The following is an 18,296-nucleotide window of genomic DNA, read 5'->3' as shown; positions in this document are numbered from 1 at the left end:
AGAAGAAATAATTTTGAACAACTCACTATTGAAAAGTTCAAAATCAAACTCACACTGGTGCCTTCTTTCCCGGAATCAAAGCCGTAGTAATAACTACATCTACTTCCTTACATTGTTTAGCAAACAATGCCATTTCTGCTTCAATGAACTCTTTACTCATTTCTTTGCTGTATCCTCCTGCGGTTGATCCATCTTCATGAATATTAATTGTCAAAAATTCGGCACCCATACTTTCGACCTGCTCCTTCACAGCAGGACGAGTGTCAAAAGCCCTGACGATAGCACCCATACCACGAGCCTGTCCTATAGCAGCCAAACCAGCAACTCCACCGCCAATTACTAGAATTTTTGCGGGAGGTACTTTACCAGCTGCTGTAATTTGACCAGTAAAAAAGCGCGGAAAGTGATTAGCCGCTTCGATCACAGCTCGGTATCCAGATATGTTGGCCATCGAAGATAGCGCATCAAAAACTTGTGCACGGGAGATACGTGGGATTGCATCCATCGCTAGAATATAAAATGACAGTTCATCACATCATCAAAATCATGGCAGACAAAAGAAAAACAAACCAAAGGCAGTGAGTTTCTGCTGAGCTAATTTGTCGATTAAATCCTTGTTTTGAGATGGATATAAAAAGGAAATCAATGTGGAATTGGCCTTCATTGCTGTAATTTCAGTATCCATCGGTTGTCTAACCTTAAGAATGATATCTGTGAATGTCCAAAAACACTAAAATCATTCAAACTGCAAATATATGCTCAGCTTAGATTACTACCAGATTGGAATGCTTTTTCTTTTTCGACAATTTTGGCTCCAGCTGAAACATATTCACTGTCGCGAAATTTTGCTTCCAATCCGGCTCCTGCTTCGACATTAACATTGAATCCTTTTTTAACCAGCGAAGCGGTAACAGCGGGGGTAACAGCGACACTGAAATATAAAATGCTACTGATTAGATATTATATGGTAAAAAGGTGTCCATTTAGTTGGATAAAAATTATGGGTTCAATTCAGTCACCACAGACTAACAGAATGAACACTAAAAACGAATTTTGAATTAAATGATCGTTCGGATGACATTTAACAGTATACGCATAACAGTTTACGCAAGTAACATTAGTACTATGACATAACATTAGAACCATCAGGTATAGTTTTCGTACCGTTCCTTTTATTTTAATAGCAGCGTATGTGTCATATTGGGAAATCACCGAAAACATATTACATGTCGGACTCGATTATATATAGTCTCCGATTTTTTTCCACTATATATAATCGAAATCCACTATATGTGCTGTCAAATGGAAACAAAAAGTTGGATCAGTATATATTGATTTGTCAACTCGTTTGTTTTTAATTTCTCAAATTTTTGAAAATTTTCAAAATATTTATTTATTCCTAAATTTTTTTAATTTCTTTTTTCTATTTTTGAAATTATTTTTATTAAGGTTATTTTATTAACCCTCTAGTGCCCAGTGCCACCTCTAGACAGTCTTCAGTTGAATTTCTAAAAAGCTTCAATCAATACTTAAAAAATGTTTATAAAGTTTCAATGTGATTTTTTCAAAGTCCGTCTGAAAATTAAGTTGGGTACTAGAGGGTTAAGGAATTTCAATTTCTTTGAATTTTTAAATTCTTATATAAAATTTCAAAATTTTTAATTTTTTTTAATTTTTTTTTTCTATTTTTTCCCCTTCTATCAAGCGTAACTAATTTTCTGGATGTTCTCTTACGACATGTTCGTTCTAGATGAGTCGCATTTGAAATTGAAAAAAAAATTTTTTTTTGCTACTACATATATATAATCGAATCTGAAATTATATATAATCGAATCATATATAATCGAGTCAATATATAATCGAGTCTCTATATAATCGAGTCCGACCTGTATTGCATTATATTCCCCCAAACGATGCCTTCACGCGAGGACTTTTATTTGAGTGGAAATTTGTAATTATTATGTATTGTGATGATGGAGCTAGGCTTGCGCGCTACCTTTGTTAGTCTGTACTAAAATATTATCAACAGAGATTTTCTTATTTTTCCTGGAAGGTACTTTAATTTGTAGTAAATAATCTATCAATTTACCAAGCTGTTGTTCAACAAGGAAAAAACGCGGATTTTGAATAAAGTTCTGAATATAATTTTGAAACACCCTTCTTGGTTTGGTATACTCTAATTATATAGACTTACTGGTATTGAAACATTAGGAGCTATATCAAAAATAACAACCCTTTTTCCCAACTAAAATCGTTACAATTCTTACTTGCTCTCTTAGTCAGAAATTTTCAAAATATCATTTTACAAGGTCTCTCGCTGAAAAACTCAGCTAATATATAAACAACGCTCAATTCCTCTGATATATCGTACCCACAACACAAAAACGCTAAATATGACGCCTTTTTTCCCTCTATAACCGTGCTTCAAAAAAATACGCAATGCAACAAAATATTTACTTAATTTGTGGAGACTCTCAAAATGTGGGGACCTTGCCCCTAATCATAAATCCGGCTCTGTCCACGAATAATAAGTAATAAGTCTTAATTGTGAAAGCGAACAAAAGTTAACAATTCCATTCACGCAACTCTAAAAGTGTTGAGAAGTCACCAATTATAACTGGCCACCAGTGGTGAGCACCATTCCGCTAATTTGTAGAGAAGCGCGAAAAAAACATTTATGCAAACTGTGAGTCGCTGATGGTGTACAGAAATAGCTTCGAATGATAAACAAACTTTACTACGAAAGTTACTTTTGGAATGTATACTCCATTCAAACATCATTCAATCGTCTAGTCTCGAATTCCGCTTTTTACCCCACAAATGCAAGTCAATCTTTTTACCCTAGAATGGGGTTCCAGTTATTACAAGCTACATTAGTATTCTGAAGAACAAACTCTAGATGATCTAGATTAAATATTTGACACGCTAAAAAGATCTGCTAATTGTAATGAGCTAGTAATTTAAGTACTAGAAAGCATTTTTCAAAATACCCGATAGTGAGATCGGTATTATAATTTTTTTAGGTATTCGGATCGCGTACGTTTTCCTGAGCTTTTGACGTAGAATACGTCTTACGACAACAATTACAGGGACCCAATTTCAATACAGGGATCCAATTCCAAAACCGAAAACATCGAGAGCGTCACAAAAATTGTCCAATTTCAAACGTTTTAAACCCAGTTTCCAACCGATTTCTGTCATTTTTTCATCAATCGATTGGAAAATCATTTAAGCACCCGTCCAAATGCAGAAAATTGTAATCGGATTATTCAAACTATTGTAATATTGAAAATTGTTGAACAATGTCGAAACGTAAATGTCGATTTTTGATTGGTCGCTTGCTGCCTTTCACTAAATAGGACGACAGAATGGAGTACCTAGTTAGCCGGGAATGCACTCTTTGGGCTATATAAGAAACTGTTTCTCCTTGAGCAAAACAGTTTACTAGCAACAGGCAGCAGCATCGGACATCAACACCGATGGCAGTAGGCGAAGGCAGCGTGGATCAGCAGCGGGCAACAGCGGCGGTGATAGTGGTTAGCTGCAGTCCTACCTATTTCAGTTCGGCTCCCCTTCGATCTGAATTGGACCCCACCAGCGGTAATCCGATTCAGATATCGTTGGGCAAATACAACCCGAAACTGAAAGAGACTCGCACCGCCAGGTGGTTTGAGAAGCCACCATCATCCAGCGTATGTATATACAGGGTGTATGCACATAACGTGTGTGAATATTTGAAGCGTGTGTCCCTAATATATAAGGTGTGTGGCTAGTGTGTGTCCCTAATATATAAGGTGTGTGGCTAGCGTGTGTGGCTTGCTTTAAAGCGTGTGTGTATGTTTATGGCGTGTATGCATGCCTGTAGCGCGTGTGTGCATGTTTCTAGCGCGTGCGGCACCGCCACCACCACCGCTATCGCCACCACCGCTTCCGCCGCCACCACCGCCGCCACCACCGCCGCCACCACCACCACCTATATAAGAGACTGTTTCTCCTCAAGCAAAACAGTTTACTAGCAGCAGGCAACAACAGCGAACATCAACACCGATGGCAGTAGGCGAAGTGGATCAGAAGCGGGCAACAGCGGCGGTGGTAGTGGTTAGCTGCAGTCCTACCTCTTTCAGTTCGGCTCCCCTTCGATTTGAGTTGGACCCCACCAGCGGTAATCCGATTCAGATATCGTTGGGCAAAAAACAACCCGAAACTGAAAGAGACTCGTACCGCCAGGTGGATTGAAAAGCCACCATCATCCAGCGTATGTATATTAGGGTGGGACAAAAAATAAATATTAGCTCCCATGCACTTTTCGTGTTCCTTATGGGTCCTGTAACAACTGTGTAACTTCTCAGATCAATCGTGGAACCCCTGATTTGCGCCCGATTTTTAAAATTTCCATACGATTTTTATGGGAAAATCCACTTTTTCAAAACTTATCCTCTAAAAATTTCCAGTTGGCTCTTAAAAATATACCAATACATGATATTTGTAGGAAATTTTCCTGGGAATAATTCTTCTGAAGACTGTAAGGCGTTACAAAATTTGTAGAAAAAGTTATTCACCTTAAACTGATCGAATGTCTGACGAACGGGTCAACATAGAATTTTTTCAGCAACACTGCTGCAGCATGCTGCTGTTGCAAACTCAACAACGTGATGAGAAACAGTTTCGCGTAGAATTAAGCTTGAAAGCGTGATTTTTTGCTCATAGTATCTTCGGAGAAAATGCTTAGAATATCAAGCCCTATATTTTGATAGTATTCGTTGTGTGATTTATACCCCTAAAAGTGAGAAATCAGCTTTCTTAACACCCCTACGTAGTGAAAAACATTTTCGTGTAGGATTAAGCTTGAAGGTATGATATTTTGCTCACGTTATCTTCATTATCGGAGAGCTTGCTGAAAATATTAACTATCAAGTTTTAATGTAGATTGATTACTCCCCCTAAAAGAGGGAAATAAGCTTTCTAAACACCCACGTCGTGTGACAACTTGGGTTCTGGTGCCAATTTAATAGATCATACCCAGGCGTCTTTCAGAAAGGAGTTTGGTAGATTCATAGCTACAATAGAGCTTTTTGACAGCTAAGTCACGCACACTAAACTCGGATTGTTTGCCTCATAAATGACTCTTGCTTAACTCTACCGGGGTTGAGCAAATCGAAAAATATAGTCTTTTTTGAGTCGCTCGGTACTGAAAATTAAATACTCATTTTGTAGGATACTATCCGTAAACAAATCACACAATCCGCGTAGGAATAAATTAAGTTTCAAGTCAGTGAAAGAAAATGAAAATTCCGCAATCAATGCAGGCATTTTGACAGCACATTGTTGGCCTCGTTTTCAATCCGACTTACACGGTGTAAAGTGCACCAATACATGCACAATTGGAGAGGTCTATTTGCGCAGATACATGGCCAGCAGGTCACTACGAACCAATGAGGTATACACAGGTGAGGAAGAAGAAGACATTCGTCTGTTCTAGTAGCGAAAAAAGGTAAACAGAAGCAGGTGTTTGGATTGTGACGTAGATCTCGGTCAACAAGCAAATGCCATTTGAAACCAGGCATGTCCAAACCCACCACACCACTGCGTGTGTGTTTTAAGCGATGCCACGGAGGGTATTTTCATTGCCTTTCAGTGCTTATACAAAACGGAAACCCACAGTGTTCTAAATAAAACAGCCCTTCAGAAGCTTCGGCAAACACAGGCCCGAGTGTTCCCGACTTCGCGAGCCCTCGGGAGCCCGCTTGCTGACATGTGTTTTCTCAAACGCTTCATTTTTACAAAAGTAAATATGAAAAAAATATTGCAGGTGGTTGTATGCGATGACTACCGTCAAGCTATTCATTATTATATCATTGTCAATCTTGTCGTGACGACCAATGCTTGTGTGTTCCCCGAAGCTGCAAGCCCTCGATTGCTTCATGTGCCGAAGTTAAAAAAGTTAAAAAACGAATGGCTCTCCGGTGTTTTGTCTCTAGTTAGCGACGGAGGGTAATACAAATAGCCCTGCGTGGTGTGTTTGTTAGCAGAATTATCAGTAATAAAAAATTAAGTTTGAACCAAAGATGTTTATATTTTCAACAGACAGCGGTTTGCAATCAACACGGGGAGCTAAAGTCAAACTTCGAAAACCTACCCTTTTCCAGTTATTTCGGATCTTTCAGCGGCCCACCTTTATGCCCGCTCAACCAACATCCCGTCAAAGATCCCGTCCAAAGATACTCTCTTTTTCTCTTTTTTAACAGACTTCATTTACGGTGGTTCGTAGTGACCTGCTGGCCATGTATCTGCACAAATTGTAGCTATGTATCTACCAAACTCCTTTCTGAAAGATACCAGATAGACGTGGGAGTTTAGAAAGCTTATTTCCCTCTTTTAGGGGGAGTAATCAATCTACATTAAAACTTGATAGTTAATATTTTAAGCAAACTCTCCGATAATGAAGATAACGTGAGCAAAATATCATACCTTCAAGCCTAATCCTACACGAAAATGTTTTTCACTACGTAGGGGTATTTAGAAAGCTGATTTCTCACTTTTAGGGGTATAAATCACACAACGAATACTATCAAAATATAGGGATTGATATTCTAAGCATTTTCTCCAAAGATACTATGAGCAAAAAATCACGCTTTCAAGCTTAATTCTACGCGAAACTGTTTCTCATCACGTTGTTAAGTTTGCAACAGCAGCATGCTGCAGCAGTGTTGCTGGAAAAATTCAATGTTGAGCCGTTCGTCAGACATTCGATCAGTTTAAGGTGAATAACTTTTTCTACAAATTTTGTAACGCCTTACAGTCTTCAGAAGAATTATCCCCAGGAAAATTTCCTACAAACATCATGTATTGGTATATTTTTAGAAGCCAACTGGAAATTTCTAGAGGATAAGTTTTGAAAAAGTGAATTTTCCCATATAAAATCGTATGGAAACTTTAAAAATCGGGCGCAAATCAGGGGTTCCACCGATCGATCTGAAAAGTTACACAGTTGTTACAGGACCCATAAGGAACACGAAAAGTGCATGGGAGCGAAAAAAATACACCAACGCTTTTTTCCCATACAACTGTGTCCCAGTCTAATGTATATACAGGGTGTATGCACATAACGTGTGTGAATATTTGTAGCGTGTGTTCCTAATATATAAGGTGTGTGGCTAGCGTGTGTGGCTTGCTTTAAAGCGTGTGTGTATGTTTATGGCGTGTATGCATGCCTGTAGCGCGTGTGTGCATGTTTATAGCGCGTGTGGCTTGCTTTATAGCGTGCGTGGTTTGCTATATAGCGTGTGAATGTCTAGCGTGTCTGTGCATGTCTATAGAGCGTGTGGCTAGAGTGCGTGGCTTGCTATATAGCGTGCGTGGCTAGCAGTATAGCGGTTGAAATTTTCATACATACACTATCCGTCATAAGTTTGGAATCGCTTTACTGAGTATTGCAACACCCAGTTTGAATATTGCAACACCCCGAAAAGTTGTGCATCACTCAAAATGGGCAAATTTCTGTAACTGTAACTGTAATATGCTTGACCAGAACTGGTGGCACAAGCCGAACACCGCAACTTTGTGGGTAGTGATCACGCGATAAGTTGAAGTCTAAATGGGCAATTCTCGCTGAAACCAGGCCACTGGTGACACGAGGTCTTTGAAAATTGATTTTTTTATTTTAGTTCGATTAAACGCAGTAAAAAATTCATAACTGCACATAAATTTGTTCCATTTGGTGGACCCCTTGTTCGCCAAGGGGTGGACAAATTTTTAGAAAAGTGAAAATCGAATATTTTTATCGAGCTATATTTCAAATATTTGTCCCAAAACCCTCTACAAACAGCATTTCATTATACAGAAAACATCTAGGGCTTTCATGTGGAGTATTCCAAAGTTTGACCGCCATCTTGGATTCGCCGCCATTTTGAATTTTATCGTGAAAACGCGTTTTTGAACAGGTTGGCAACCACCGATATTAATTCTGAGACAACCATTGGAAAGCTGAGAAAAAATCCTACAAGATACATTAAAAAAATCAGGTGTGTTGCGAAAGAAACGTGGCCGTCGAGCCAATTTTCTATACCGAGTTTTGACATTTCCAATGCGCGCCGCGCGATCGATATAGCAGCAAGCGCTGCTTGTCACGCAGCGCACACTGAACGCACATCGTTTAGTATGCACGAAGTACATGTTTTGAATAGGTATTTTATTGCAGATATGTAAATTCTCCAATTACGAGTTCCTTCGGGGCATCCAGGTTATATTTGAAAATATGCCTGATATGAAAGATTCCTGATGGAAAATCCTGAAGATGGAGCTGTCTCACGCTATATTTTGATGCAGAAATGTAAATGTCCCCTGATACAGGTTTCTCTGAGGATTTCCGGATGAGAAATACCCACTTCTCAATGAGCTCTTTGCTGATTCCCGATCTTGATGAAACATTAACTTTAGAAATGGTTTTTTCATCTATGCCAATGATGCAAATAAGCATATTTATCAGGTAATCAATTATCAAATCCATTCAAAAATTAGCAGGTTTGTCATGCCTACCGGCACTTGCCTATTCTACTTATTTTGACCCCTGTACATAGGCTTACTAATGTGTAAACATTACAAAATATGTCGAATAAGTTCCAAAAAATCGTTGCAATTCTCAATTATAGTCAGTAAAAGATAAATGTAAGATTAGGTTTGAGTTTTATTTCAATTCAATTTTTGTTTAAAATTTTCACTGCATTTTCATTTTCATAATTTTAATAAATAACTAACTAATAATACTACTACTAACTAACTCACTAATAATCATACTACTAACAATGGCAACTGTACAGAAAACATATGAATATGAAGCAGATTCAACGTATTTAGCAACTAGTACTGCTATCGGTCTGTCCCCAGGCTTCAAGCAGAGCAAGTGTTTTATTAAGATGAGCACACCACTCGTCGCAACAATCAGCTGAGAGCAAATACCTGTAAAAATATAGAACGACGTATTAGTATCCGGTGAAAGCCATATATTCACGCAAACCTACCACTGTATAACAGTATTGCCTTGCTTTGCTAGTACCAGCGATTCAACATCATCCGGCGATGCTGGACGCCGAAATTGTGATAATAATTTGTTCAATCGAGAGCATACCAGTCTCGGTGCAATAGTTACTTTCTGAAGGCAGCGCACTTCTGCAAATCGTTTTTCATCATCAGGATCGGTCCAATAGCGAAGGACATGATCATGCAGTCGATACCAGCGCCGATGCCGTGCTCCGAACCCGGATACATACGCGAACACCGTCAGAAATCCATGATTATCAGAGTAACGGGTAATTCGCAATTCACCTTCATATGAACGGTAACTTCCAGAGGACGACCGCATTTGGTGTCCAATTTATTCGCTGGATTTCCTTCAACGGTAATGTTACAAAACCGTACTGGAAGCTGAATTCCTTGCGTGAGTTAGCATCACCAAACACTACGGCACTACACAAACACGACATAAACCCGCAATCGCAGCAGGAAAAAAAGCTGAGTCCGACCGTTTGACTATGTTTCTTCAGAGGAACACGAACGGTCAAGTTTTTTTCACTTACACTGTTTAGTCTTAACTTTAACAAATGAAATACACAGATTTAAAAAAAAACAAGTGGCGCACAATCAAAATAAGCTTCTTGTTTTTCCTTCCCGTTGGTCGAAATTTGACATCGCTAAGCAGCGTTGCCGGTACTATTAATGTTTTGACTGGCTGTCGTGTGTGCCAAAAAGAGAAGCACACATTTTTATTCGATAAGTCTATATATGTGACTTTGTGTAGGTGTGAAGAGGCACGTTTGCCTTTGCCATGTCAATGACAGCAGTCGCCAACCGTTGGGAACGGTTGGCGGCAAAAATAGAAATAATTCTATTTTTTACAACAACAACAAGCGACGGCCGACCGCTGTGCTCTGATTGGTCGAATAGGAACGGAACGGTAACGGTCAACCGCTACAACGGTTAGTCTGATACAGGCTTTAGCCAGCCCGTGTGCCTGTGTGTGAACTGGGGCAAGTAGATTATATGTTTTATTCCCGCGGCTTGTGGATGGTTATGCATAGGAGAGCAGCCGGCGGCACCTATTTCCTGGGAGTTCTATTGCAGTGTCGCACGCCGCTTTGCGCTTGGGGTGAAAAGCATTCACATGGCTCTCGCTTGCGGTAAGCTTGAAACGCTGGGTAAACTCTCACACACAAGCACGGATAAATATGAAAAGCGTATCATCTACTTCAATAGTAATACTGGCAATATTATATGAAGTGCGGAGATAATAGATCAAATATCTCTGGTCGCAGTCAACACAGAGAAAAAAAAGTGTTTGGTTATTTCGGCTATTGATTAAGGTATATTTGAAGCTACTCCGCTGTTGACAGCGTTTTTCTCGAAACCATGTTTTTTCAACTGGTGGTACGCTTTTCTTAACATCAACTGAACCGATTTGGCTGAAATTTTTTTTGGTGTAAGAATAGGTTATCTTACTTGTTACATAGCCGATTTTCGACATCTCAATATTAAATGTTTTATGATTTTTAAACAATGGTTCTTCACAAAAAAAACTAATTTTTACCAAAATAGCCGCTATCTTGCCAATTTTTTGAATTTTCCAAAACGACTATGTAACATGTTCGATTATATATTTCTATATATTGAAAAAAATATTAAAATTAGCCAAATCGGTCAACTAGAAGCTGAGATAAACGTACCAGTTGGTCACTGATTTAGAGAGAGCATCGACGTACCCAGCTGCCAACCGCCTAATACTCACTAAGTTTGACCGCCATCTTGGATTCGCCGCCATTTTGAATTTTATCGTGAAAACGCGTTTTTGAACAGGTTGGCAACCACCGATATTAATTCTGAGACAACCATTGGAAAGCTGAGAAAAAATCCTACAAGATACATTAAAAAAATCAGGTGTGTTGCGAAAGAAACGTGGCCGTCGAGCCAATTTTCTATACCGAGTTTTGACATTTCCAATGCGCGCCGCGCGATCGATATAGCAGCAAGCGCTGCTTGTCACGCAGCGCACACTGAACGCACATCGTTTAGTATGCACGAAGTACATGTTTTGAATAGGTATTTTATTGCAGATATGTAAATTCTCCAATTACGAGTTCCTTCGGGGCATCCAGGTTATATTTGAAAATATGCCTGATATGAAAGATTCCTGATGGAAAATCCTGAAGATGGAGCTGTCTCACGCTATATTTTGATGCAGAAATGTAAATGTCCCCTGATACAGGTTTCTCTGAGGATTTCCGGATGAGAAATACCCACTTCTCAATGAGCTCTTTGCTGATTCCCGATCTTGATGAAACATTAACTTTAGAAATGGTTTTTTCATCTATGCCAATGATGCAAATAAGCATATTTATCAGGTAATCAATTATCAAATCCATTCAAAAATTAGCAGGTTTGTCATGCCTACCGGCACTTGCCTATTCTACTTATTTTGACCCCTGTACATAGGCTTACTAATGTGTAAACATTACAAAATATGTCGAATAAGTTCCAAAAAATCGTTGCAATTCTCAATTATAGTCAGTAAAAGATAAATGTAAGATTAGGTTTGAGTTTTATTTCAATTCAATTTTTGTTTAAAATTTTCACTGCATTTTCATTTTCATAATTTTAATAAATAACTAACTAATACTACTACTACTAACTAACTCACTAATAATCATACTACTAACAATGGCAACTGTACAGAAAACATATGAATATGAAGCAGATTCAACGTATTTAGCAACTAGTACTGCTATCGGTCTGTCCCCAGGCTTCAAGCAGAGCAAGTGTTTTATTAAGATGAGCACACCACTCGTCGCAACAATCAGCTGAGAGCAAATACCTGTAAAAATATAGGACGATGTATTAGTATCCGGTGAAAGCCATATATTCACGCAAACCTACCACTGTATAACAGTATTGCCTTGCTTTGCTAGAACCAGCGATTCAACATCATCCGGCGATGCTGGACGCCGAAATTGTGATAATAATTTGTTCAATCGAGAGCATACCAGTCTCGGTGCAATAGTTACTTTCTGAAGGCAGCGCACTTCTGCAAATCGTTTTTCATCATCAGGATCGGTCCAATAGCGAAGGACATGATCATGCAGTCGATACCAGCGCCGATGCCGTGCTCCGAACCCGGATACATACGCGAACACCGTCAGAAATCCATGATTATCAGAGTAACGGGTAATTCGCAATTCACCTTCATATGAACGGTAACTTCCAGAGGACGACCGCATTTGGTGTCCAATTTATTCGCTGGATTTCCTTCAACGGTAATGTTACAAAACCGTACTGGAAGCTGAATTCCTTGCGTGAGTTAGCATCACCAAACACTACGGCACTACACAAACACGACATAAACCCGCAATCGCAGCAGGAAAAAAAGCTGAGTCCGACCGCTTGACTATGTTTCTTCAGAGGAACACGAACGGTCAAGTTTTTTTCACTTACACTGTTTAGTCTTAACTTTAACAAATGAAATACACAGATTTAAAAAAAAACAAGTGACGCACAATCAAAATAAGCTTCTTGTTTTTCCTTCCCGTTGGTCGAAATTTGACATCGCTAAGCAGCGTTGCCGGTACTATTAATGTTTTGACTGGCTGTCGTGTGTGCCAAAAAGAGAAGCACACATTTTTATTCGATAAGTCTTTATATGTGACTTTGTGTAGGTGTGAAGAGGCACGTTTGCCTTTGCCATGTCAATGACAGCAGTCGCCAACCGTTGGGAACGGTTGGCGGCAAAAATAGAAATAATTCTATTTTTTACAACAACAACAAGCGACGGCCGACCGCTGTGCTCTGATTGGTCGAATAGGAACGGAACGGTAACGGTCAACCGCTACAACGGTTAGTCTGATACAGGCTTTAGCCAGCCCGTGTGCCTGTGTGTGAACTGGGTTTATATGTTTTATTCCCGCGGCTTGTGGATGGTTATGCATAGGAGAGCAGCCGGCGGCACCTATTTCCTGGGAGTTCTATTGCAGTGTCGCACGCCGCTTTGCGCTTGGGGTGAAAAGCAATCACATGGCTCTCGCTTGCGGTAAGCTTGAAACGCTGGGTAAACTCTCACACACAAGCACGGATAAATATGAAAAGCGTATCATCTACTTCAATAGTAATACTGGCAATATTATATGAAGTGCGGAGATAATAGATCAAATATCTCTGGTCGCAGTCAACACAGAGAAAAAAAAGTGTTTGGTTATTTCGGCTATTGATTAAGGTATATTTGAAGCTACTCCGCTGTTGACAGCGTTTTTCTCGAAACCATGTTTTTTCAACTGGTGGTACGCTTTTCTTAACATCAACTGAACCGATTTGGCTGAAATTTTTTTTGGTGTAAGAATAGGTTATCTTACTTGTTACATAGCCGATTTTCGACATCTCAATATTAAATGTTTTATGATTTTTAAACAATGGTTCTTCACAAAAAAAAACTAATTTTTACCAAAATAGCCGCTATCTTGCCAATTTTTTGAATTTTCCAAAACGACTATGTAACATGTTCGATTATATATTTCTATATATTGAAAAAAATATTAAAATTAGCCAAATCGGTCAACTAGAAGCTGAGATAAACGTACCAGTTGGTCACTGATTTAGAGAGAGCATCGACGTACCCAGCTGCCAACCGCCTAATACTCACTAAGTTTGACCGCCATCTTGGATTCGCCGCCATTTTGAATTTTATCGTGAAAACGCGTTTTTGAACAGGTTGGCAACCACCGATATTAATTCTGAGACAACCATTGGAAAGCTGAGAAAAAATCCTACAAGATACATTAAAAAAATCAGGTGTGTTGCGAAAGAAACAAGGCCGTCGAGCCAATTTTCTATACCGAGTTTTGACATTTCCAATGCGCGCAGCGCGATCGATATAGCAGCAAGCGCTGCTTGTCACGCAGCGCACACTGAACGCACATCGTTTAGTATGCACGAAGTACATGTTTTGAATAGGTATTTTATTGCAGATATGTAAATTCTCCAATTACGAGTTCCTTCGGGGCATCCAGGTTATATTTGAAAATATGCCTGATATGAAAGATTCCTGATGGAAAATCCTGAAGATGGAGCTGTCTCACGCTATATTTTGATGCAGAAATGTAAATGTCCCCTGATACAGGTTTCTCTGAGGATTTCCGGATGAGAAATACCCACTTCTCAATGAGCTCTTTGCTGATTCCCGATCTTGATGAAACATTAACTTTAGAAATGGTTTTTTCATCTATGCCAATGATGCAAATAAGCATATTTATCAGGTAATCAATTATCAAATCCATTCAAAAATTAGCAGGTTTGTCATGCCTACCGGCACTTGCCTATTCTACTTATTTTGACCCCTGTACATAGGCTTACTAATGTGTAAACATTACAAAATATGTCGAATAAGTTCCAAAAAATCGTTGCAATTCTCAATTATAGTCAGTAAAAGATAAATGTAAGATTAGGTTTGAGTTTTATTTCAATTCTATTTTTGTTTAAAATTTTCACTGCATTTTCATTTTCATAATTTTAATAAATAACTAACTAATACTACTACTACTAACTAACTCACTAATAATCATACTACTAACAATGGCAACTGTACAGAAAACATATGAATATGAAGCAGATTCAACGTATTTAGCAACTAGTACTGCTATCGGTCTGTCCCCAGGCTTCAAGCAGAGCAAGTGTTTTATTAAGATGAGCACACCACTCGTCGCAACAATCAGCTGAGAGCAAATACCTGTAAAAATATAGAACGACGTATTAGTATCCGGTGAAAGCCATATATTCACGCAAACCTACCACTGTATAACAGTATTGCCTTGCTTTGCTAGTACCAGCGATTCAACATCATCCGGCGATGCTGGACGCCGAAATTGTGATAATAATTTGTTCAATCGAGAGCATACCAGTCTCGGTGCAATAGTTACTTTCTGAAGGCAGCGCACTTCTGCAAATCGTTTTTCATCATCAGGATCGGTCCAATAGCGAAGGACATGATCATGCAGTCGATACCAGCGCCGATGCCGTGCTCCGAACCCGGATACATACGCGAACACCGTCAGAAATCCATGATTATCAGAGTAACGGGTAATTCGCAATTCACCTTCATATGAACGGTAACTTCCAGAGGACGACCGCATTTGGTGTCCAATTTATTCGCTGGATTTCCTTCAACGGTAATGTTACAAAACCGTACTGGAAGCTGAATTCCTTGCGTGAGTTAGCATCACCAAACACTACGGCACTACACAAACACGACATAAACCCGCAATCGCAGCAGGAAAAAAAGCTGAGTCCGACCGTTTGACTATGTTTCTTCAGAGGAACACGAACGGTCAAGTTTTTTTCACTTACACTGTTTAGTCTTAACTTTAACAAATGAAATACACAGATTTAAAAAAAAACAAGTGGCGCACAATCAAAATAAGCTTCTTGTTTTTCCTTCCCGTTGGTCGAAATTTGACATCGCTAAGCAGCGTTGCCGGTACTATTAATGTTTTGACTGGCTGTCGTGTGTGCCAAAAAGAGAAGCACACATTTTTATTCGATAAGTCTATATATGTGACTTTGTGTAGGTGTGAAGAGGCACGTTTGCCTTTGCCATGTCAATGACAGCAGTCGCCAACCGTTGGGAACGGTTGGCGGCAAAAATAGAAATAATTCTATTTTTTACAACAACAACAAGCGACGGCCGACCGCTGTGCTCTGATTGGTCGAATAGGAACGGAACGGTAACGGTCAACCGCTACAACGGTTAGTCTGATACAGGCTTTAGCCAGCCCGTGTGCCTGTGTGTGAACTGGGGCAAGTAGATTATATGTTTTATTCCCGCGGCTTGTGGATGGTTATGCATAGGAGAGCAGCCGGCGGCACCTATTTCCTGGGAGTTCTATTGCAGTGTCGCACGCCGCTTTGCGCTTGGGGTGAAAAGCATTCACATGGCTCTCGCTTGCGGTAAGCTTGAAACGCTGGGTAAACTCTCACACACAAGCACGGATAAATATGAAAAGCGTATCATCTACTTCAATAGTAATACTGGCAATATTATATGAAGTGCGGAGATAATAGATCAAATATCTCTGGTCGCAGTCAACACAGAGAAAAAAAAAGTGTTTGGTTATTTCGGCTATTGATTAAGGTATATTTGAAGCTACTCCGCTGTTGACAGCGTTTTTCTCGAAACCATGTTTTTTCAACTGGTGGTACGCTTTTCTTAACATCAACTGAACCGATTTGGCTGAAATTTTTTTTGGTGTAAGAATAGCCCAAGTAACAATCAAAATGCTTCAAAGACTTAGGATTGTTTTGTTTTCGTTTTATGTTAACTTACATTAAAGTCTATGATTGTATTTTGGTTTTATTTGATAGCCATGAAATATGATCCGCAAGTATTCTTTACAGCCATACTATGCCAACCGTCATATGCATGAAGCTGTATGATAGTCCTTCTGATGATCAAATAAAACTAAAACCTGCAGGCTATAATTGTGGCTGAAATAAAACTTGATGATCGTAACTTAGGCAGATGTATACCCTGATAAGCTTGTTTGGTTTTAGATATGTTATGTTCTGACCAAATTAGGAGAATCAGTTATGATGGCGGATTTTAAATGCGTTCGATGGTTTATCCGAAAACAACATGTCGTCTTGAATGCGAAAAATACAAAATTATGAAATTCAATCCCTTTCAGCATTTTATTTTACAATATTACCGATACCACAGGGTAGTTTCGATATTCGAATGATGGATTAAGTTATACATTTAACAAAATATAACAAATCATGGCATTTAACCAATCAACACCTTAGTGCAGAGGAATAAAATTTTAATTGAATATTCATTTCCTACATAATTACGGCGGCGCGCAGTAGTCACGATAAAAATTGTGGCCAGTTTCACCATAAATATTTCACGGCATGTGTTTTTACATGCACGAGATCGATTTGAATGACAATAATAATTTATCATTATAGAAAGAAAACTTACACTTTTTTGTTTTCACGACACTGTTGGTATATAACGTTGTCATTGAGAAGTGAAGCCAAGATAAAATTGGTTGCTTTACACTTAATTTGGAGAATAAATCTCAGTTAAATTTTCGAGGCCATTTCATGGCAGCAAATCGGCCTGGTAAAAACGTTTGGTCCTATGATGGAGCGCATATAAAGTTTTAATGACTGCAATAAACCTGGGCCAACTAGCCATGACACATGTATATAGCTGTTGTTAATAGGTCTTTAGAGCCGCGTGGTCGGCATTCAAGGTTTTATATTTTGGTTCTATCTAGCACTAAAAAACTCAGATATAGCCCATTTTGTTACTTGGGAGGTTATCTTACTTGTTACATAGCCGATTTTCGACATCTCAATATTAAATGTTTTATGATTTTTAAACAATGGTTCTTCACAAAAAAAACTAATTTTTACCAAAATAGCCGCTATCTTGCCAATTTTTGAATTTTCCAAAACGACTATGTAACATGTTCGATTATATATTTCTATATATTGAAAAAAATATTAAAATTAGCCAAATCGGTCAACTAGAAGCTGAGATAAACGTACCAGTTGGTCACTGATTTAGAGAGAGCATCGACGTACCCAGCTGCCAACCGCCTAATACTCACTATATTTGCATCCACGACATGCAAAATAGGGTAAGCGAGGGTATTTTCGGCAGTGAACAAAATAGAATCTCAGAGGTTGGAAACATCCTACAGCTAATAGCTTATATTTTGCATGATGCTTCTCTATGATTGCATGATACCATACTGCAAAAAATAAGTTTTAAAGATTGTTCCTAACTCTGAAGATTCTATTTTAATCATTACCGAAAATACCCGTTTTAATCCTGAATATTCTTCACTTTACTCTAAACATCCGAAAAAAATCACGAAAACTTTTTTCGACCTTCCAGAGTAGGGTCCTCCATTAATGAGCAATTAACATAGCCATATGACAATTCACGTATTAATAAGTTGGCGATTAGCGAAAGTCCCGCTAATATGGGTTGAACATTTAGCGTTCAGCGATCATCGAGCAGAACTTTCCAGTTGGAAAATAGCGATTTGCGTCGCTAAATTTTCAGTAAACTGCTGGCCACACAAAATGAATAATACACTGGTAAACACATATTTTGTCCAAGAGTTCAAACTAGAAAAAACTAAAGATTATAGATTGTTAACCATCAACATTCACAGGAATAATTGAGAAGCTATGATTTACTAGGATTCTAGGAAAACTGTTTTGAGCTTCAGGGCAGCATTTTCTAACTTTTG

At 38.8% G+C, this 18,296-nt stretch overlaps 1 protein-coding gene across 2 annotated transcripts in view; it reads right to left on the bottom strand.

Annotated features, from left to right (window-relative positions):
* The window catches only part of LOC129722774 (NAD(P) transhydrogenase, mitochondrial-like), a 38,370-nt gene that overhangs the window by 2,511 nt on the left and 17,563 nt on the right, over nt 1–18,296 (bottom strand). For both annotated transcript variants that reach the window (XM_055676553.1, XM_055676630.1), the window contains exons 4-6: nt 777–931; nt 571–711; nt 54–507 (exon numbers count right to left, since the gene is read on the bottom strand). In XM_055676553.1, the coding sequence (XP_055532528.1) occupies nt 54–507; nt 571–711; nt 777–931 (750 nt within the window). The remainder of the gene's footprint in view (nt 1–53; nt 508–570; nt 712–776; nt 932–18,296) is intronic.

This window comes from Wyeomyia smithii, chromosome 1 (assembly GCF_029784165.1).
Source record: "Wyeomyia smithii strain HCP4-BCI-WySm-NY-G18 chromosome 1, ASM2978416v1, whole genome shotgun sequence".
Taxonomy (NCBI): Eukaryota; Metazoa; Arthropoda; class Insecta; order Diptera; family Culicidae; genus Wyeomyia; species Wyeomyia smithii.
The sequence above is the reverse complement of the archived record's forward strand: the minus strand, read 5'-3'. Positions and strand labels throughout refer to the sequence as shown.